Source organism: Salvelinus fontinalis, chromosome 7 (assembly GCF_029448725.1).
Source record: "Salvelinus fontinalis isolate EN_2023a chromosome 7, ASM2944872v1, whole genome shotgun sequence".
NCBI classification, from domain to species: domain Eukaryota; kingdom Metazoa; phylum Chordata; class Actinopteri; order Salmoniformes; family Salmonidae; genus Salvelinus; species Salvelinus fontinalis.
The window spans coordinates 34,445,378-34,466,375 of NC_074671.1; the positions used below are offsets into that span (position 1 = coordinate 34,445,378).

At 39.4% G+C, this 20,998-nt stretch overlaps 2 protein-coding genes across 9 annotated transcripts in view; one reads left to right on the forward strand and one right to left on the reverse strand.

The window, feature by feature from the left end:
* Positions 1–20,998, forward strand: part of LOC129859440 (uncharacterized protein C18orf63-like) — a 187,998-nt gene that overhangs the window by 139,430 nt on the left and 27,570 nt on the right. For 5 of the 8 annotated variants that reach the window (XM_055929248.1, XM_055929253.1, XM_055929249.1 and 2 more), the window contains exon 4: positions 20,624–20,761. In XM_055929248.1, the coding sequence (XP_055785223.1) occupies positions 20,624–20,761 (138 nt within the window). Of the gene's footprint in view, positions 1–11,093; positions 11,251–11,621; positions 11,885–20,623; positions 20,762–20,998 lie in introns of those variants that run through there. The other 3 variants (XM_055929254.1, XM_055929255.1, XM_055929252.1) reach the window with 3 other exon arrangements.
* On the reverse strand, positions 4,061–10,957 carry LOC129859443 (cytochrome b5). The gene is made up of 5 exons (XM_055929257.1): positions 10,695–10,957; positions 9,392–9,520; positions 6,650–6,679; positions 6,343–6,377; positions 4,061–5,099 (listed from the first exon to the last, which is right to left on the reverse strand). Exons 1-5 carry the CDS (start codon positions 10,827–10,829, stop codon positions 5,015–5,017), a joined length of 414 nt encoding a protein of 137 aa, XP_055785232.1. The 5' UTR covers positions 10,830–10,957; the 3' UTR covers positions 4,061–5,014.

A 20,998-nucleotide genomic window follows, 5' to 3' on the forward strand; every position in this document is an offset into this window, starting at 1 on the left:
CTCGGGCTCCCAACCGCGTCGCCGCGCTGCCTCCTCATACCAGCGCCTCTCTGCCTTCGCTGCCTCCAACCGCCATGGGACGGCGATATTCCCCTGGCTGAGCCCAGGGTCCTTTGCCGTCCAGGATCTCCTCCCAAGTCCACGAGTCCTGTGTCCTCGGTCTCTGCTGCTGTCTGTTCTCACTCTGCTTGATCCTTTTGTGGTGGGTGTTTCTGTAACGGCTGTCGAAGTCGTTCTCCTCCTCAGAGGAGGAGCATGGATCGGACCAAAACGCAAAGTGGAAAGTGGTCATATTTTAATGAACATAAACTGAACACTTACACATACAAAAAACAACAAACGTGACAAAACCGAAAACAGTCCCGTGTGGTACGAACACTGACACGAGAACAAACACCCACAAAACACACGTGAAACCCAGGCTGCCTAAGTATGATTCTCAATCAGGGACAACAATTGACAGCTGTCTCTGATTGAGAATCATACCCGGCCGAACACGAACATCCCAACATAGAAAATAACACATCGACAACCCACCCCAACTCACGCCCTGACCAACTAAATAAATACAAGAAAAAGGAAAAACAGGTCAGGAACGTGACAGGCCATCATATCTGTAATCCCAAAAGAGGGTAAAGATAAGAAAGAATGCAGTTCATATAGACCTATCGCAATTCTTAACACAGATTATAAACTATATGCATCAATAATTGCCAAAAGAATGGAGAACATAATCCCAGAATTGATTGACGGAGATCAAACTGGTTTCATACAAAATAGGCAGACACAGGACAATATAAGGAGAACACTACATGTCATGGACCACATTACTCAGAATAAGACAAGTGCAATATTAATCAGTCTAGATGCAGAAAAAGCATTTGATTCAGTGGGATGGGGTTACCTATTCCAAGTTATGGAAAGATTTGGTTTCAACAAAGAAGTGATACAGTGCATCAAAACACTGTATTCATGTCCGACCGCTAGAATAAAGATAAATGGACATTTGACACAAACGATAAAATTAGAGCGAGGGGCAAGACAAGGCTGTAATCTTTCACCCACGCTCTTTTCCTTGTACCTCGAACCATTAGCACAGGCAATAAGACAGGACCCAACCTTAGAGGGAATAACAATAAGAGACAGTGAACATAAGATATGCATGTATGCTGATGACGTTCTGTTATTCCTTAAAGACCCAGGCTCAAGCGTACCTAGATTGATGGATGTTCTACAAACATTTGGAACATATTCAGGGTATGTGCTTAACGTACACAAGACCCAAGCCCTAGTATATAATTATACCCCACAGGAAGAGTTGAAGAGTAGGTATAACTTCACCTGGACCTCTTCATCCATTAAATATCTTGGAGTATATCTACCAAAAGATACACCCAAACTCTATTGCATGAATTACGATCACATCAACAAGGAAATATATGATGACCTAGACAGGTGGAACTCACCTCCCTTAGATCTTAGTAGTAGAATTGAAACAATCAAAATGAACATCCTGCCGAGGTTATTGTATTTGTTCCAATCACTGCCCATAGAAATCCCACCTAAACAGTTTAGGGAATGGGATAAACGGATATCAAGGTTTATCTGGAACAGTAAGAGACCAAGAACTAGATATACAACATTACAATTACCAAAAAACTGTGGGGGTATGGCCTTACCAAACCTAAAAGATTATTATGTGTCAGCCCAATTGAGACCCCTGGTTTGTTGGTGCAATTCAGAATACGAATCTAAATGGAAAGACATCGAGACTACTTTGACAGGGATACCCATACAGTCAGTTTTGGGAAATAAGGACATGGTAAAAGAAATATACAATAGACAAAATCAGTGGATTAATTTCTCTCCGAAGACATGGTTTAGGGTAGTTAAGCAAAATAATTTAGACAGAGAGATCAAACTGCTGAGTTGGCCCGCATACGACCCCAGCTTCATCCCTGCAACTCAGGACAGCAGATTTAAACAATGGACGCAGAAAGGCATCACATCATTCAGTACAATTATAAGGAATGGGAACCTAGATCACTTCCAGGACTTAAGTAAAAAACATGGCTTGGATAAACAAGATTTTTACAGATACCTACAAGTCCGACACTATTTCTTAAGGGAGATAAAAGTGACTGACCCTCGAGCACCTCCAAAATTAATCAAAGTATTCACTAACGCATACAACTTGGGGAGTAACAAAAAAATGATTTCAAATCTCTACTTGGGTATTCAATCCTCAAAGAAACATTCTACAAACTATATTAAAAAGAAATGGGAGGAGGAACTTAACATTGAAATAACTGATGAAACATGGTTGAACATATTAGAGACTCAACAAAGCTCCACCAACTCAAGGTCATGGAGAGAATTCTGTTGGAAGAATGTTATACGTTTCTTCATAACACCTAAACTGAAATCAAAACAGATTGGCTCACCACACCCTTGTTGGAGAGAATGCGGTCTATTGAGGGCGGACCACTCTCATATCTTTTGGTCCTGCCCCGCAATCGAAACTTACTGGGGAGAAATAAGATCTAACATTGGACTTGGGTGAAATACCAGATAACTTACACAATAGAGAAAAGTACCTCTTGAAGGTCCTACTGGCAGCCAGTAAAAAGGCTATCACTAGGAAATGGCTACAAAAAGACCCTCCCACAGTAACACAATGGATAGACATTGTAGAAGAAATACACCACATGGAGCGTATGACCTTTGCTTTAAGAACTCAACAGGAGAGAGGTCAGGAATACTGGGAGAAATGGGTTTCATACTTGGAAAAGGTCTAATTCAAAGATGCTAATGTAACTAATATGATATGATGATGAAGGTATGAAGTGCACTGTTACTGCCAGATCATTTTTGTTCTTTTATTTTACTTTATTTGTAATTTCTTTGTGTTCCTACAATAAAAACAAAGTATAAAAAAAGAGAGAAAGACAATAGTTGAACAGTTTTGAACCAATACATTTCTTCCAAAATTAAGGAGAAGCTAGAGAGAGTCAGCTAGCTTTTTAAAACTTTCACTTAGCTAGTGAATGCAGCTAACGTTAGCTAGTTTAGCCTAAACAGCTGATGTGACAGCTGATGTGTTGTGCACTGAAATCCACAAGCGAAGGGAAAAGGTGAGAGGGGAGCACATAGATAGTTGCGAGAAGGAATTATATATACAACGACCAAAGTGATGATACTGTTTTTATGTGGCTGCTATGAAAATGACCTGTTTGCGTGTGATCAGGGGTGTATTAATTCTGCCAATTCTGTTGAAAAATGTTTCTTAAACGGAAGCAAACGGAACGAAACAGGGATAATCTTACATGAATCTGTCTGGGGATCCAATTAGAGCCTATTGAGCCTCCAATCTTTGCAATCTTGGATACCCAGCCCATCTGTCCACAAGAGTGAATCAGATGCAGCTTAGAATAAACTAAAATTGGTGAATTTAGTGGAAACGTGCCCATTTGTAACAAGAACACCTAATACGTACTGTTATTTTCATATCTGCGGACTCGCATGTCATCAAATGGCCTATTTTGTGTCTCTGTGTAGATTATATCAAATGTATCAATGTTTGTCCGTACTTCTGTTACTGTTTCATCCAGACTATGAAAGTGAAAAGTTGTCCCTCTCTCTCAGTCTCCCCCTTATTCAAATCTAGGCCTATCACTATCTCCATAAAGCAAAAAATATATAAAACACATTTTAAAAAGCTGTATTAGCTAATCGGTTATAACTACTGACACAAGTGAGATTGCGTGAACAACCAAAGATTTCCTGATGACAAGCAAAATCCTAGGTGTTGGCTCTATAATAAAACTTTCATCAGCACAGCAACTTTTTGTCCAGTAGATGGTGCTCTATCACCATCTACAAGTACAAACTTAACAGTATAATGAGCCTGCACAGAGGTGGGTTTTGCAAAAAGAATACCTATTCAAAGTGTGATAATAAAGTAAGGCATGTGACAAATTAGCATACTTTTGATGGTTTAATATCCACCGTGTACCACTGCAAAAATATATATATTTATGGTAAAATTAGACAACTGTAACACTTTTATGAATCATTTTATTGAAAAAACTAAAATGGCCGCTGTACAATTACATTTGATTGACTGTTGATTAGAACATTCAGTGGCGAGCTCCTAACACACATTAGCAGCAAGTAGGGACAACCAGGATATTTTCCATAAAAAAAAAAACACATTGTACGGTTCAAGGGAAGTCACATTGGGTTAACTTAATCCCCACTTAGTCGTTGCACAATGCAAGCTTTTGGCCTACTTGGTCTAAGGAATGTTGATACCAATGGCACCGGAAATGTGGAACCATTGGTTCTACAGTTTTGCATATTGATGTTAAATGAACTCATTCACTCTTTATAGCATATACTATGCACACAGTACTCTACTGACATACTTTAAATTGCACAATGTATGTCTCATGCTATATGCATATTGATTTTTAAAAAGACAGCTAATGCAAAACATTATGTAACCTGAGCCTTTATGATTTGAATGGCGGTGGGTTGAGCTGCAGACTCATTAGTTCCATTCCAAAATGAAGGTAAATTTAGTGTAGCTATGCACAGGTAAGTTGTCATAGCCTGCTCTTTTAAGCTAAACTACAATTTTCACTTTCAATCGCAGGGTTGCAGTATGTTCGAGTAATAGTGAATCGTAAGATATTACAATAACATAATAACAAATTTGACATTCTCAATACATTCATGTTAATCTGTCTAAAATATCAATATGTAAATCAGGAGAGGAAAAATAAGAATAACACAATAACAAAAGTATATGCCTTCATTACCATGATGCCGAGTGATTGGATGAAAAACATTAAATGAATCGTGGATATTGCAATGCTGCATATGAGCTGTGCAAATCCCCAAAACTAGCAGTGGTTTCTCAGGGGTCAAATGCAGGCTCTGTAGTGGTCATTTTGTAGCCAGTGATTGTGATTTTCATTTGATTGGCAAAGGTGATGGACCGATGGCACGGTCACTGCTCCACGGACGTGTACATGCGGTACATAACCGTTATGCCTGCCGCAGCCAAACCGGGGATCAACCAGTTTGACCACCAACTGTTGAGGGTAGAGGAAGAACAAGAACTCAGATACAGTACATCAGTAAAACGGACAGCGGAAACGGTACAAAAATGACAAACACTAATGTCATAGAATAGCAAACAATAGTTCTGCCAGATTCCAGGACTAACCTGCACTTCAAAAATCATCCCATAGAATTTTTTAATCAGTCAAAAGTTTGGCCACACCTACTCATTCAATATATTCTAAATTGTAGAATAATAGTTAAGAAATCAAAACTATGAAATTACACATATGGAATCATGTAGTGACCAAAAAAAGTGTTCAACAAATCAAAATATGTTTTGAATTTTAGGTTCTTCAAAGTAGCATTCTCTCAACCAGCTTCCAACAGTCTTGAAGTTCTCACATTTTCCAACAGTCTTGAAGTTCTCACATTTGGACTCATCAGACCAAAGGACAGATTTCCAATGGTCTAATGTCCATTGCTCGTGTTTCTTTGCAGCAATTTGACCATGAAGGCCTGGTTCACACAGTCTCCTCTGATCAGCTGATGTTGACACGTGTCTGTTACTTGAACTCTGTGAAGCATTTATTTTGGCTGCAATTTCTGAGGCTGGTAACTCTAATGAACTTAACCTCTGCAGCAAAGGTAACTATGGGTCTTCCTGTCCTGTGGCGGTCCTCATGAGAGCCAGTTTCATCATAGCGCTTGATGGTTTTTGCGACTGCTCTTGAAGAAACTTTCAAAGTTCTTTTAATTTTCCGGATTGACTGACCTTCATGTCTTAAAGTATTGATGGACTGTCGTTTCTCTTTGCTTATTTGAGCTGTTCTTGCTATAATATGGACTTGGTATTTTACCAAATAGGATTATCTTTTGTATACCACCCCTACCTTGTCACAACACAACTGATTGTCTCAAATGCATCAAACACACACATTAACTTAAGGCACACCTGTTACTTGAAATGCATTCCAGGTGACTACCTCATGAAGCTGGTTGAGAGAATGCCAAGAGTGTGCAAAGCTGTCGTCAAGGCAAAGGGTGACTACTTTTAAGAACCTAAAATCTTGTTTAACACTTCTTTGGTTACTACATGATTCCATATGTGTTATTTCATAGTTTTGATGTCTTCACTATAATTCTACAATGTAGACAATATCCATAGCTCATGCAGATGCAAACTGGCTAAAATAAATTCTGATTTTAATCAGTTTTGTTTAAACCCGATTCAAAACCAAGAATATGAAAATGGCATCAGGGGTGCCTACATACCTTGAGGTTTCCTCGATTGTGGTGGCAAGTGACTCCTGTTAGAAAAGGAAAGTCTGTAAGACCTCACAAATCTTTACATGGATATCTCTATCTTTGAGTTGACCTATCTTTATGATTAATTGTATTGTTTTATATGTACTGTACATGTGAACTACAGTTATCAAAATAAACCTTGATGAAGGCAGCTTGCCATCGAAATGTCGGTGACTTATTATCGTCGGAGCAAAAACATATGGTTACACCTTACTATGTGTGCTGAAATTTGAGTAGCGTAACTTTTCACATTTGAGATCGTTGTTTTACTTACTGAAGGTTTGACCATCTTTGGCCGATCATCCTACACAAGAGAGAGGAAGGAAGAGAGGGAGAGGTTGTTTATTATGCTATGAGTTGGCAGGCATAAACCAAAAAAATAAGACCAGGCCTTCTTTCCCCTTTTGATTACACTAGACGTGGATGAAGGCTAATGTTGCACATTTTGGGAAATTTTCTGTGGGAATTAACAGGAATATATGGGAATTAATGGGAATATATGCAAATTAATATTAATACCATTTAAATGTAGATGTTTTTTGCATTGGATATATTTACCATATCATATGGAGACAGAACCATAAACCTTTTACCTTATCATAAGTAGACATAATTGCAAATAATTAAATCCTTCCAATAGAAATTTTAAAAAACAACAATTTAGTTAGGAATTTAACTTTAATTAAATGAGTTGACTTCACATGGGATGACTTCACTGAACAACAAAAGAAAGGGAATATTGAATGATCCCCAATGATCCATCGCATCTCCCAAAAACATTTTCAACATACATCTGTAAAATGATAGTCTAGAAAATAAAGGTTTGGTTGTCTTCCTCTCAGGTTTCCATGTCTTCTCCCTGGACCTCCTCAATGTCCACCTCTTGAACATCAGACTCTGAGGCATCATCTTCACTGTCATTTTCCAACCTTGTTGAGGATGGCTCATTTTCAGGCTCAAAAAACCTTTAGTTTGCCTGGATGGCCACCAATTTTCCCCTTGTATTGGTCAGCCTGTTGCGTGCTTTGTTGTGTGTGTTCCAAAACAAGGACCAGTTGCGTTCTGAGGCAACTGATGTTGGTGGGATTTGGAGGATGATGGAGGCAATAGGGGAAAGAGCCTGAGATCCACAAAGTCCCTTCCACCAGGTGGCTGATGAGATATGTTGGCACGACTGCCATATTGCATCTCCATCCCAAAGACTGCCAAGAACCTTGCCCTCATCCAGGCCAAGGTGGCAAGACACGGTAGTGATGACACCATAGGCCTTGTTGGTTTCCGCACCAGACAGGATGCTCTTGCCAGCATACTTGGGGTCCAACATGTGTGTATGGGCTTCAGGCAGAGGTCTTCATGCTTTTTGATGTATTTCAGAAATGCAGTTTCCCCTGCTTGGAGGAAGTGGGTAGAGCAGTACGGATTTCTTCTCTTACATCTGCAAGCAGAGTCTGAACATCAGACAGGATGGCATTGTCTCCCTCAATCCGTGCAATGGCTACTGCTATAGGTTTCAGGAAACTTTATGCACTTGGCCAGATGATTCTGCATCTTTGTTGAATTCTTCACATATTATTTGGCACAGTATTTGCAAATGTACACAGCTTTTCATTCTACATTAGCTGCAGTGAAATGTCTCCACAAATCAGATAGTGCCAGTGGCATTTTCCTGTGAAGATTAAAAGAAAAAAAAGTGTAAAAAATAAAATATACAATTCCATGTACAGATAGTTAAGCAGTTAGATTAAAACAACTCCTTTGTAAGATAAATGTTTTACAATGAAACATGTATGGAAACAGGTGAATTAACACTCATCAATTTGCAGGCTCAAGCATGCTAAAACCCACATGGTAGCGAAAACTAACTAGCAGAAATTATTAACAAGTTAGAAATGATTTAAACACACTTTGCTGTAGACCACTATTTACTAGTTAACAAAAAATCATGTTTGTTATATAAAATATATCCACCCCACCCAGTATTGTAATCAAAACTTACCAGAAAGCATGTAGTCCTTGGCTCAGACAGTATAGTAGTGTGGGCTCAATAGCATCTCATTAGTGTGCAAGATCTTGAGAATCAGCTGTACATGTGATGGAAGAATGCACTGAATGATGGAAGAATGCACCCAGAGGTTTGCAATTCCATTGAATTTGGGATTGTTTAACCAAAATATGCCACAAGACATAGAATTTCCTTATGTATATCCCCCAAAAAAGGTTCACGGTTATAAGCTAACTTTTTTGATGAATTTAAGCAAAATTCCCAGTCTTAACTTACAAAGGAACATTTCCGGAAAAATTAAGGAAATTTACAGAAAAGTTCAGACCCTTTGCAACCCTAATGAAGGTTGAGAACTAAATTATTTCTATACTCTGCAGGAAAGCAGTTCACCAAAACAGACAAAATGTAGAGCTACCGAGTGTCACATCAGCCACTCAGTATAACACTGCCAGAGCAGGACTATGGGACCACTGAAACGTCCTACACAACATCTTGGTCATATGCCTTCAATCAAGATGACAAAAAGAGAATGGAAGGGTAGCCAATGTCAGTATGCTTATATTCAATGAACACAACAGGGCGGACAACACAAGTACAATACCATATTGTATTCTAACAATCCAGTCTCATGCCTCAAAAGAGAGGAGAATTTGTCTGCCAACTCTGAAACCTATACAACTTCATTTTATGGTAAAGAAGATGACGGGTACTTACTTAGAAACAATAACAACCTATGAATTACTTTTGGATTTCATTAAGACAAACACTACCAGTACCGCAAGTGCTACAAAGAATTTTGTATACAGGTTGTTAGTATACTGTAGTAATGTCAAATTAGAGCATTTACACTGTAGTACCATAAACATACCTCTCTTCCCCATGACCAAATAACACCATATTATGGGGTTTTGGGATACTGCAATAACACTCGGTAGAACCCCCGTTTCTGATTGCCAGAGACAAAAGTTAGGTAAAGCTTTTAAAAGGCATATTTGAAACATGAAGAGTGCTTACTGGATGCAGTTCTCCAATGACCATGTTGGCAGCCATCTCCTTGGCATCTGATGAGTGCCCGACGTCTTCAAAGCTCTCCGTGGCATCGCCACCTGCCTGTTCCCTCAAGACCTCCTCTCCACCCGGGTGCTGTAATATACTGTACATGTCAGAGTAGTTCTTTTCAAGCAATTTAGGCTTATTGAGGGCATACCACTGTTTAATTCTCAATCATGCTAATGTTAAACTGTAGACAAATGGACAATTGGGCAAGGAGAGGACCGGAAGCAATAATGTAACACAGTATTTTTTTGCATATTACAGAAACATAAAATGTCTAGAACACACACCTACATTTGGAGACTGTACACAGGTTCAAATATTTATTAATGGAACAGTAAGATTTGTCATGCTTGACCTATTGACTGCGTGTTATTGGCCTAAATAAGGATTCCCCAAATTCCACTATAAACTGTTTTCAAGATACCTTCTTAAAACACTACAGCTGACTTGGACCAATCATATTTGTATACATTTAGTTAATTAGGGCTATGTGCTATGAACCAATTTAGAACAGTCCATTTGGAAACCCTATGATCCTTGACATTTCATCTGTGAAATACTCAGAATGTTATACACAGAGAAGATTGAAATACTGTTAGTCTTCCTGGAAACTGACCTTCTCGTCCTCATGCTAGCTAGAAGTAGGCCATTTAGGAATGGCAGTGTCAGCTAATCAGCTCCTTTGTTGTTCAACGCAAGTTCCATTCCATGTGGCTACTGCTAGTTAGCACGAGGACAAAAAGGGCAGTTTTCTGGGACAACTAGCAGTATTTAAATCTTCTCAATGTATCAGTGTGGATAACGGTACAATTTGGAGTACAGTGGCATATCCCATCCCTGCATTGAGGTACGTTTTCCGACCCACATCAAGCGCTGGCTCCACAGTGTCTTAATGCAACCATGATTGCGTTCCGACCCCAGTGCAGCTCAGTGTAAACAAGCATAATGGTAGGGTCTTAATCTGCTGGCTACCGGGAACCAAAATACTACAAACCCTCAGCAAGTTTGATTGCTAGAGAATGGTCCGATAGTTATTCATGCTACAATGTGACGTTACTATCCTCACATAAAAATGATTTATGTGATGTTCACACAATTGTAGGCCTATCTGAAATTAAGCCTTGGATGATTGCTGAGAAATCCTGGTCCTAGGCTTGAGAAACACTGGTTTAGTTGACTGTTGCCATATGGACATTAGCCTAAATCAAGTAACATTTGATGGGCTATAATATGAACCATTCGTGTAGCCTAACTTTCTCACCTCTTCCAGAAATTTGGTAACATCGTAGACCTTAAAATTGATTATAATCCATGTACTCTTGAACGTATTCTGTTCCTCGATTTCTGACAGTCGGTAGTATTTTACAGCTTGTCCGTTCTCCCCTTTATCCTCCATTTATATTTTCAATAAATACACCTAATGTGAATCCAGGAAAGAATTATGTTCCAATCTTACAAATAATTCGATGCAGTGACTATGCACAAGTACACACGTAACGACATTTAGCCTAGATGACAAAGTGAGTTCAGAGATTTCTATTGTAATTCCTGGCACGCAAGAGGCAGCTCCCCGAGACTTGCCCATGAATGCGGTGATTGGTTATTTTAATATTTCTTTTTCATTCTGAGGCCCTCTTATTGGTGTACTCCATGTCAGTCTGTCCCTGACAAAATAGCATTCGGGGTGACTCGGCTAAGGTTCACAAAAGTTCATCCGGATGACCTATCTCTCACGCAATAACATGGGCATGCATTTATACCTGTGCATTGTTTCGGTAAATTGCTTAAAACCAGGAATGTTGCAACAAAAAAACAATGTAAGTGCAAAAAGGCGTTGTCCTTTCCTACTGTGTGCAAGCCTAACTAAACGCTGTTTGGGCGACTCTTTAGCTTAGTCTAATGTAAATCAATAAATACAGAAACAACAAAAAAAACGTATATGCGTTATGTATGGGCTACAGTGAATACTATTGATTATACATCGGCTAGATAATCTATGGAACTATGCACTGATAAAAATGTTGACTAAACATTGCAACCACACACTTGATGAAATATTGTGCAGCAGAGTACTCTTTTGTGATGACTGATTATAACATGATGCAGGCAGAGCATGGTTCGGGTTGCACGCGATGGTTTTCCCGCCAGAATGAGCAACATGAATGTGCCACGAAATTAGCTATTTCGAATTTCTGATGCTTTCTGTTATTTTCGTTGATAGCTTAGCTAGTTAGCGGTCACACAATTGTCCAAATTAAAATCTTGTTAGCCAGTCAAGACAGATAGTGTTCGTGCTTATATACTTGTGTAGCCTACACAGGTCAGTTATTTAGCTAGTTAGTCAAAGAAGAGGACAAGGTTACTAAATAAAGGTGGCTAGCTAACGGTAGCTAGCAAGGTACAGAATCCAGTTCCACCCAGTAACGTATCTGTGACACAACTGTTCTGCAGGTGAGTTATCATTGTTGGGAGATACCTAGTTAACTCTAGGCCAATGATGGTGAAAGGCTTCTAAAGCTCATAATTGTGTTCTCTACAACAGGACTTCTCAAAGTTGGGTCTGCGGAGGTACTGCAGTGCAGTGGGTCCATGCCCAGATCTCAAAGTAACGTTATATCGTTATACATAGCTAGCTTTATTTACATGGCATTTTTTTTATGAAATGAAAATACTTTTTTTGTCACATGCACCGAATAGAGCTGGTGTAGACTTTACTGTGAAATGCTTGCTTTGAACCTTTCCCAAGGATGCAGAGTATTTATTTTTATAAGTAACACAAGAGGAATGGAATTAATTACACAAGAATGGAGCTATATATTATACAGGGAGTACCAGATCAATGTCCAGAGATACGAGATAGTTTAGGTAAATACTGTGCCTTCAGAAAGTAAGTTATTTACACACCTTTACTTTTTTCAAATTTTGTTGTGTTCACAGCCAGAATTTAAAATCGATTACATTACGATTGGTTTTGGCACTGGCCTACACACAATACCTCATAATGTCAAAGTGGAATTCAGTTTTTCATTCTTTTTAAAAACAAATTCATTCAAAATGAAACAGTTAAATGTCTTGAGTCAATAAGTATTTAACCCCTTTTATGTCAAGCCTAAATAAGTTCAGGAGTAAAAATGTGCTTAATGAGTTACATAATAAGTTGCATGGACTCACTGTATGGAATAATAGTGTTTAACCTCATTTTCTGTATCCCCACATGTACAATATCTGTAATGTCCCTCAGTCAAAAAAAAGCTTATCCCTTTGAGCATGGTGAATTTATTAATTACACTTTGGATGGTGTATTAATACACCCAGTCACTACAAAAATACAGGTGTCCTTCCTAACTCAGTTGCCAGAGAGGACGGAAGCCGCTCAGGGATTTCACCATGAGGCCAATGGTGACTTTAAAACAGTTACAGAGTTGAATGGTGTGATAGGATAAAAATGAGGATGGATCAACAACATTGTAGTTACTCCACAATACTAACCTAATTGACAGAGTGAAACGAAAGAAACCTGTACAAAATACAAATATTCCAAAACATGCATCCTGTTTGGAATAAGGCACTAAAGTAATACTGTAAAAAATTACAGTATTAACTTTTTGTCTTGAATACAAAGTGTTATGTTTGGGGCAAATACAACACTGAGGACAGTACCACTCTTCAAATTTTCAAGCATGGTGGTGGCTGCATCATGTTATGGGTATGCCTTTAATCGTTTAGGACTTAGGAGTTTTTCAGGATAAAAAATAAATGCAATAGAGCTCAGCACAATCAAAATCCTAGAGGAAAAGCTGGTTCAGACTGCTTTCCACCAGACCCTGTGAGATTAATTCACTCTTTAGCAGGACAATAACCTAAAACACAAGGTCAAATCTACACTGGAGTTTCTTACCAAGAAAACAGTGAATGTTTTGACTTAAATCAAAGTCAATTTGACTTAAATCTACTTGAAAATCAATGGCAAGACCTGAAAATGGTTGTCAAGCAATGATCAACAACCAATTTAACAGAGCTTGACAAATTTTGAAAAGCATAATGTGCAAATGTTGCACAATCCAGGTATGGAAAATTCTTAGAGACCTACCCAGAATAGTCAGTTGTAATTGCTGGCAAAGGTGATTCTAAAATGTATTGGCTCAGCGTTGAATACATATCTAATCAAGATATATTAGTGTTTTATTTTTCATAATTTTTTGGACAAATCTTATATTTTTTTGTGTAGATCGTTCACTAAAAATGTGACAATTAAAACCAAAATGTGGAAAAAGTCAAGGGGTGTGAATACTTTCCGAAGGCACTCTACAAAAAAATTATCATTTTAAAAACCTGTTTTCGCTTAGTCATTATGGGGTATTGTGTGTAGATTGATGAGGATCATTTTTATTTAATCAATTTTAGAATAAGGCTGTAACGCAAAAAAATGTGGAAAAGATCAAGGGGTCTGAATACTTACCGAATGCACTGTATGTACATTAAGGCAGGGTAAAGTGACTAGGCATCATGATAGATAATAATAAGAGTAAAATAAAGAACAGAGTAGCAGCCGCACATGATTAATATAAAAGTGAGTGTATGTATGTGTGTTTGTGTTGTGTCTGGTTTTGTGTGGCAGTGTCAATGTATAGTGTGTGTGAGTGTGTGTATATAGTGTTTATAAATTGTCTACTGAGTGTGCGTAGGGTCAGCGCATGATAGGGTCAGTAGAGATAGTTCTGGTAACCATTAATTGACCATTTATCAGTCTTATGGCTATTTAGTGGTCTCATGGCTTGGGGGTAGAAGCTGTCTCAGATCCAGTTGCAGAGAGAGGTGTTCAGTCCCAGGGTCCCTAGCTTGGTGGTGAGCTTGGCAGGGACTATGGTGTTGAACGTTGTGCTGTAGTCTATCAACACCGTTCTCACATAGTTATTTCCCCTCTTGTCCAGGTGAGACAGGGCAGTGTGAAGTGCAATTGAGATTGTGGATCTGTTGGGGCGGTATTGCGAATTGGAGTGGGTCCAGGGTGTCTGGGATGATGGTGTTGATGTGTGTTATGTGCAGCCTTTCAAAGCATTCCATAGTTACAGATGTGAGTGCCACAGGGCGATAGTCATTTAGGCAGGTTAAATTTGGAGCTCTTGGGAACAGGGACAATGGTGGTCAGCTTGAAACATGTTGGGATTACAGACTGGGGCAAGGAAAGATCAGTGAAGACACTTGCCAGCTAGTCTGTGCATGCTTTGAGAACGCTCCCTGTTATTTCTTGTGATTGTTAACCTGTTTAAATATTTTGCTCATATCGGCCACGGCGCGCGAGATCATCCAGAAAAACAGGGGCTTTCACGCAAGACACAGTGTTGTATTCCTCGAAGCGAGCATAAAAGGCTTTTAGCTTGTATGGGAGTTCTGCATCACTGGGCAACTCACGGCTGGGTTTCCCTTTGTAATCTGTTATCGTCTGCAAGCCCTGTCACATATGATGAGGGTCAGAGCCGGTGTAATTAGATTCCACCTTCTTCCTATATTGTCCTTTTACATGTTTGAGGTCTCGTCGGAGGTCGTAGCATGCTTTCTTGTATGCGTCCATGTCTGTGCCTCGTTTCTTATACGGAGTAGCTCTAGCCTTTAGCCAAGCATGGATATTGCCTGTAATGCATGGTTTTTGGTTTGGATATGTTCATATAGTCACTGTGGGGACGACATCGTCTATGCGTTTAGAGTTGCCTGAAGCCGCCATCCGATCATGCTGCAGCATGAAGAATCCACTAAGTACTACGTGTCATCATCCAGCCACGTCTCTGTAAGACATAATATTGCCAGCCAGGTCAACCGTGATACAAGTCAGTATTCGATGTCCATCCATGTCTGAGGACGTCAGGAGATGACGTGTAAAACGGCCACTAGTTACCTTCAAGTAGGTTTATGGTGTTGGGGATGGCAGATGGGCCTAAGCATCTGCCTCTGATTCCAAAGGTTGCAAGTTCAAATCAAGCGATAGAAAGTTTTGTGTGTTTTAAGCCTATCCCAAACCTTATAACCCTTACCTTAACCATTTGGAGTTCATGCCTAACCTTAAGAATTTAGAGTTAATGCCTGAACTTAACGCTACACTTAACCTCAAACACTTTGAAATTTGACGTTTGGAAGAACTTAAAAATTTGACGTTTGAGAAGCATGGATGAACGTCTAATTCTGACGTGAGACTGTGAGAGCTGGTATAATATTGCAGCTTTTCAAGTCTCTCTGATAGGAGACTCGAACGAAGTTTATCCAGCTTATTCTCGAGTGACTGGACATTTGCCAATAGAATGGAGGGGAGAGCCGTTCGATTTTCACCAGTACTCCAGCTCTTCTACTGCGTCTTTGCTTGCGGCGCTTTGGTAGCCCATGGAACAAAGAAATAGATGGGGTCCGGTATGAACAGGGAAACAGCTCAGTCAGAGTTGAAGTCACGATCGAGCTTAGTAACTGACAATCTCCTGTCCAGAAGTGCTTGGCGGTCATATGTGATAATAGTATGACCTTTCTATACAAAAAGTTAAGGTAAACACTAAATAGCAAAGTTGGGTTGGAACTCGTAAGATGTCGCCGTTCTCCATCAGCGCCGTCTTTTGAATCAATGTTACTAAGGACAGATTAAACACATTTTGGCCAAGGGATCAGCAAAATAAGTTTAGAGGGTGTAATTCAATACAATATAATGTAATATTATTAATCTACAATTTATGTTCTTAACCCTGGCCAACATGGGCCTGGGAGGCTCACGGGGATATTGGTATCAACAGTACTCGACCAGTTATCTATTTTTCAACTCAATACTTCTTGTATTCTCCCAAAATTGTGTTTTTCTTTAACATAAATGCACTGCAATTTAAGATTTAAAACTGCAAAGTTTTCTCTCTGCCTCATGGCAAAATTTGTAGAATTTCAGGATATTAGCTTGAAAGTACAACAAGTGTGAAATTTAGACTTTTTTTCAACTGAAAGACGATGCCCAGAGCTTACCCATGATGTTGCACAACGATTTAAGTCAACAAGTCGTTTTAGTGTGATATTTTTGGCTTGAAGTGGGAAATCCGAAGTGGGGGCTTTGTGGAAATACTTGGCAATGCTGTGTTTCCTTATTAGATTACTTTCAAATACTTTTCAGACAACGTTTCGTTACCACCCACCAGCGTAGCATTGTTTATTAATCAGAAACAGCTGCAAAGTTCTTCATCTTCGCTACTGAGCTGACCTTAACAGCCTTTCGTCCACTTGGCCGCCTGAGCCATGGAGCAAATTAAAAGGGGGGAGCAAACTTGTTTTTGCAGCTCCACTTTTTTTTAAACCAGAAAGGATCATAATCCATTGGATAATTTGTCAATTTTCACTTATTTTTGAGCTAGTCTGTATTTGAAAAAAATATAAATAGTATAATTGTGTGACATGATTGAGTTCTTCAAACCCTCTCTCCCCCGTCACCCCAAGATGAATGATTTTGACTACTAAAGTTTTGCTTCACTACATGCTCCACTGCTTTGGTTGGTGTATCTAGAAACCACAAGTGTCTGTCCTATAATGAAATGGCCTGCAAAAGAAAATTCAAGGAACCTCTTTACCTATTTTGGTGTGCTGTTGTTACATTTGTATTAGTGTTTCGAATCCGATGCGCTCAGGGTGTTGTTAGGTGTCATTTGCGACATGCATCATGAGCAAAGTCATTGTAACCTATCATTTCACATCCCCTGTGAGAACTATGAGCAGGGGATGATTTGGTTTTGCTGTACCACAGCCGAAGCCTGCCAGCAGCCTACCTACTGTTCCAAAGGTGGCACCTTGTCCATTCCGATGTAGAATAACGCATGCCTCTAAACCTTTCAATAGTTAACCATATTACCAGAGCTTCTTCATCTTATTATTATTTCTATGGCGGATTATCGGCCGCAATTTATGGAAAATGCCAAAACTTTGGAGATAATACAACTAGATAAGGTTAGCTAGATAAGGTTAGCATGTTAGTTAGCTACACTGACAGCTGTCAGTGCCCCATTTGTTGATGTTTCTCCACTCCAATGGGAAATCACCTTTGCGTTCCTATCCATCCCCAATTCGTGAATATTTTTTGTAAGTATCATGTGTAAGTCATTCTTCAGAGGTGGAACCTAAACGAGCAAATAAACTAATAGGGTTAAACTCTCCTCCATACCAGCTGCTATCAGCTTGCTCAATAAGCTAGTATTTCTGGTAGTTGTGTACGTATTTCTGTATATATTGTTTTTGTGTATATTTATTGTTATGTGTTTATGTATTTTTACTATGCGCTGCAAAATTAATTGCACCCTGGCGATAATGACAACTACTCTACATTTCCGCTCTAGAACAGGAATTACGTGGAAATAGGGCTGGCATTGCCCTCTGGTGGCGTGCTTTAAAGCTGCAACAAAATGTGTAGAATTGCAGGAAATCACAATAGCTTGAAATGTGCAAAATAGTTCTCTCCGATGCCAAGCCTTCAAAGTGTTCCTTCCCAGGGCCTGAGACTTGGTTTGTCCGGCCATGCACTGTCGAAGTCAGAGTAAAACTCTTTGTATGCTATTTTTTCTCACTCGAGGGGTGTTCTGATTGTGAGGGATCCCTGATAAATTTGCGATCACACACAAAAGGGGTCCCCAGCCCAAAAAAGTTTGAGAACACCTGCTCTACAATTTGCTTTAACACCTTATGATTCATATCAACAACAAAAAAAGGACCTAGCTAGCTTCAACTCCATGTTTCTGTTTTGGTTGTTCATAGGTAGGTTCATTTTTAAACAGAAATTATGTCTTGCTTCAGATAGGTTTGAGGGTAACCTCAAACCTATCTGCTCGGTAATGTTAGGCTATAACTAGCTAGAATGTTAAACCAAATTGATCTAGCTACAGATGATTGTCACCAGCAGTGTGTGTGGCACACTAGCTGTTACACCCTACACTGCAATATCACTTGCAAGTTAATGTTAGAGAGTGGTACACTAAAGATGCTTGCAAAGGCATCAATTCCACAGTTATTGGAAGCCTTGAGCACAATGACAGGAACATACAGTGCCTTGCAAAAGTATTTACCCCCCTTGGCATTTTTCCTATTTTGTTGCATTACAACCTGTAATTTAAATGGATTTTTATTTGGTTTCATGTAATGGACATTCACAAAATAGTCCAAATTGGTGAAGTGAAATGAAAAAAATTACTTGTTTCAAGAAATTCTAAAAAATAAAAAACGTAAAAGTGGTGCGTACATATGTATTCACCCCCTTTGCTATGAAGCCCCCAAATAAAATCTGGTGCAACCAATTACCTTCAGAAATCACATAATGAATTAAATAAAGTCCACCTGTGTGCAATCTAAGTGTCACATGATCTGTCACATGGCCCCAGAGTCTGCAACACCACTAAGCAAGGGGCACCACCAAGCAAGCAGCACCATGAAGACCAAGGAACTCTCCAAACAGATCAGGGACAAAGTTGCGGAGAAGTACAGATCAGGGTTGGGTTATAAAAAAATATCAGAAAATTTGAACATACCACGGAGCACCATTAAATCCATTATTAAAAAATTTAAAGAATATGGCACCACAACAAACCTGCCAAGAGAGGGCCGCCCACCAAAACTCACAGACCAGGCATGGAGGGCATTAGTCAGAGAGGCAACAAAGAGTTCTAGTTTATATTTTCTATGTGGGGTTCTAGGTTTATTTTCTATGTTGTTCTAGGTTCTAGGTTTGTTCTATGTTGTTCTAGGTTTATTTTCTATGTTGAATTAAATAAAGTCCACCTGTGTGCAATCTAAGTGTCACATGATCTGTCACATGGCCCCAGAGTCTGCAACACCATTAAGCAAGGGGCACCACCAAGCAAGCAGCACCATGAAGACCAAGGAACTCTCCAAACAGATCAGGGACAAAGTTGCGGAGAAGTACAGATCAGGGTTGGGTTATAAAAAAATATCAGAAAATTTGAACATACCACGGAGCACCATTAAATCCATTATTAAAAAATTTAAAGAATATGGCACCACAACAAACCTGCCAAGAGAGGGCCGCCCACCAAAACTCACAGACCAGGCATGGAGGGCATTAGTCAGAGAGGCAACAAAGAGTTCTAGTTTATATTTTCTATGTGGGGTTCTAGGTTTATTTTATATGTTGGTGATTTGTATGATTCCCAATTAGAGGCAGCTGGTTATCGTTGTCTCTAATTGAGTAGCATTTTTTTCCACCTGTGGGTTATGGGATATTGTTTATGTTTAATTGCCTGTTAGCACTGCATTGTTAGTCACGTTTCGTTTATTCTTTATTTGTTTTGTCTTTGTCTTTATTAAATTATGTGGAACTCAACGTACGCTGTGCCTTGGTCCGACATTCATTATTACGAACGTCGTGATAAACACCTCTCATCACCCCCCGAGAACACCATCCCCACAGTGAAGCATGGTGGTGGCAGCATCATGCTGTGGAGATGTTTTTCATCGGCAGGGATTGGGAAACTGGTCAGCATTGAAGGAATGATGGATGGCGCAAAATACCGGGAAATTCTTGAGGAAACCTGTTTCAATCTTCCAGAGATTTGAGACTGGGACGGAGGTTCACCTTTCAACAGGACAATGACCCCAAGCATACTGCTAAAGCAACACTTGAGTGGTTTAAGGGGAAACATTTAAACGTCTTTGAATGACCTAGTCAAAGCCCAGACTTCAATCCAATTGAGAATCGGTGGTATGACTTAAAGATTGTTGTACACCAGCAGGAACTCATCCAAATTGAAGGAGCTGGAGCAGTTTTGCCCTGAAGAATGGGCAAAAATCCCAGTGGCTAGATGTGCCAAGCTTATAGAGACATATCCCAGAGACTTGCAGCTGTAATTGCTGCTAAAGGTGGTTCTACAAAGTATTGATTTTGGGGGGGGTGAATAGTTATGCACGCTCAAGTTCTCAGTTTTTTTGTCTTGTTTCTTGTTTGTTTCACAATAAAAATATTTATAATCTTCAAAGTGGTAGGCATGTTGTGTAAATCAAAAGATACAACCCCCCCCAAAATCTATTTTAATCCAGGTTGTAAGGCAACAAAATAGGAAAAATGCCAAGGGGGTTAATACTTTTGCAAGGCACTGTAGGACACTGTATCAACAGAGCAATTGTTCATTGCTTGACACAGCCTAAGACCCTTTCAATTATATTTCTGTCTTTCAGCAGGATGAGTGGAACTGAAGGTGGAGAGCAGTCCCTGTTCTTTCTAATTCTCCCTGACCTGAGGAAGCTGTGCTGTGTCACTCTGTCCTTGCAGTCTGATGACGGAGAAGTGAGAAACAAGCAGGTGAAAACATGCAGGTGAGACAGCTGCTCAGAGTTTGCTTGGAGGTTGCTTGAATAAATACAGGTTCTTATTTTTTGATTGATGAATTAAAGGACGGCAAACCTCAAAATGCCCAATCTCTTCTTAACCCAATGGTAATGTATTTATCTTTCTGTAAGAAACTCAGGTTGTTTTTGAATGAATTATAAAAACCTTTGAGGTGCAGAAAGGATGCACAGAAAGATTGCACAGTTATTCTCTAGTTTAAAATC

Bases quoted from the DNA above. Each gene is read 5' to 3' on its own strand.
- LOC129859443 (XM_055929257.1), bottom strand. From the start codon at position 10,829: ATGGAGGATAAAGGGGAGAACGGACAAGCTGTAAAATACTACCGACTG. The intron at 6,378-6,649 runs GTAAGTAAAACA...CTTTTCTAACAG, and splicing joins CAAAGATGGTCAAACCTTCA to GAGTCACTTGCCACCACAAT. The intron at 5,100-6,342 runs GTATGTAGGCAC...TACCCTCAACAG, and splicing joins ACAATCGAGGAAACCTCAAG to TTGGTGGTCAAACTGGTTGA.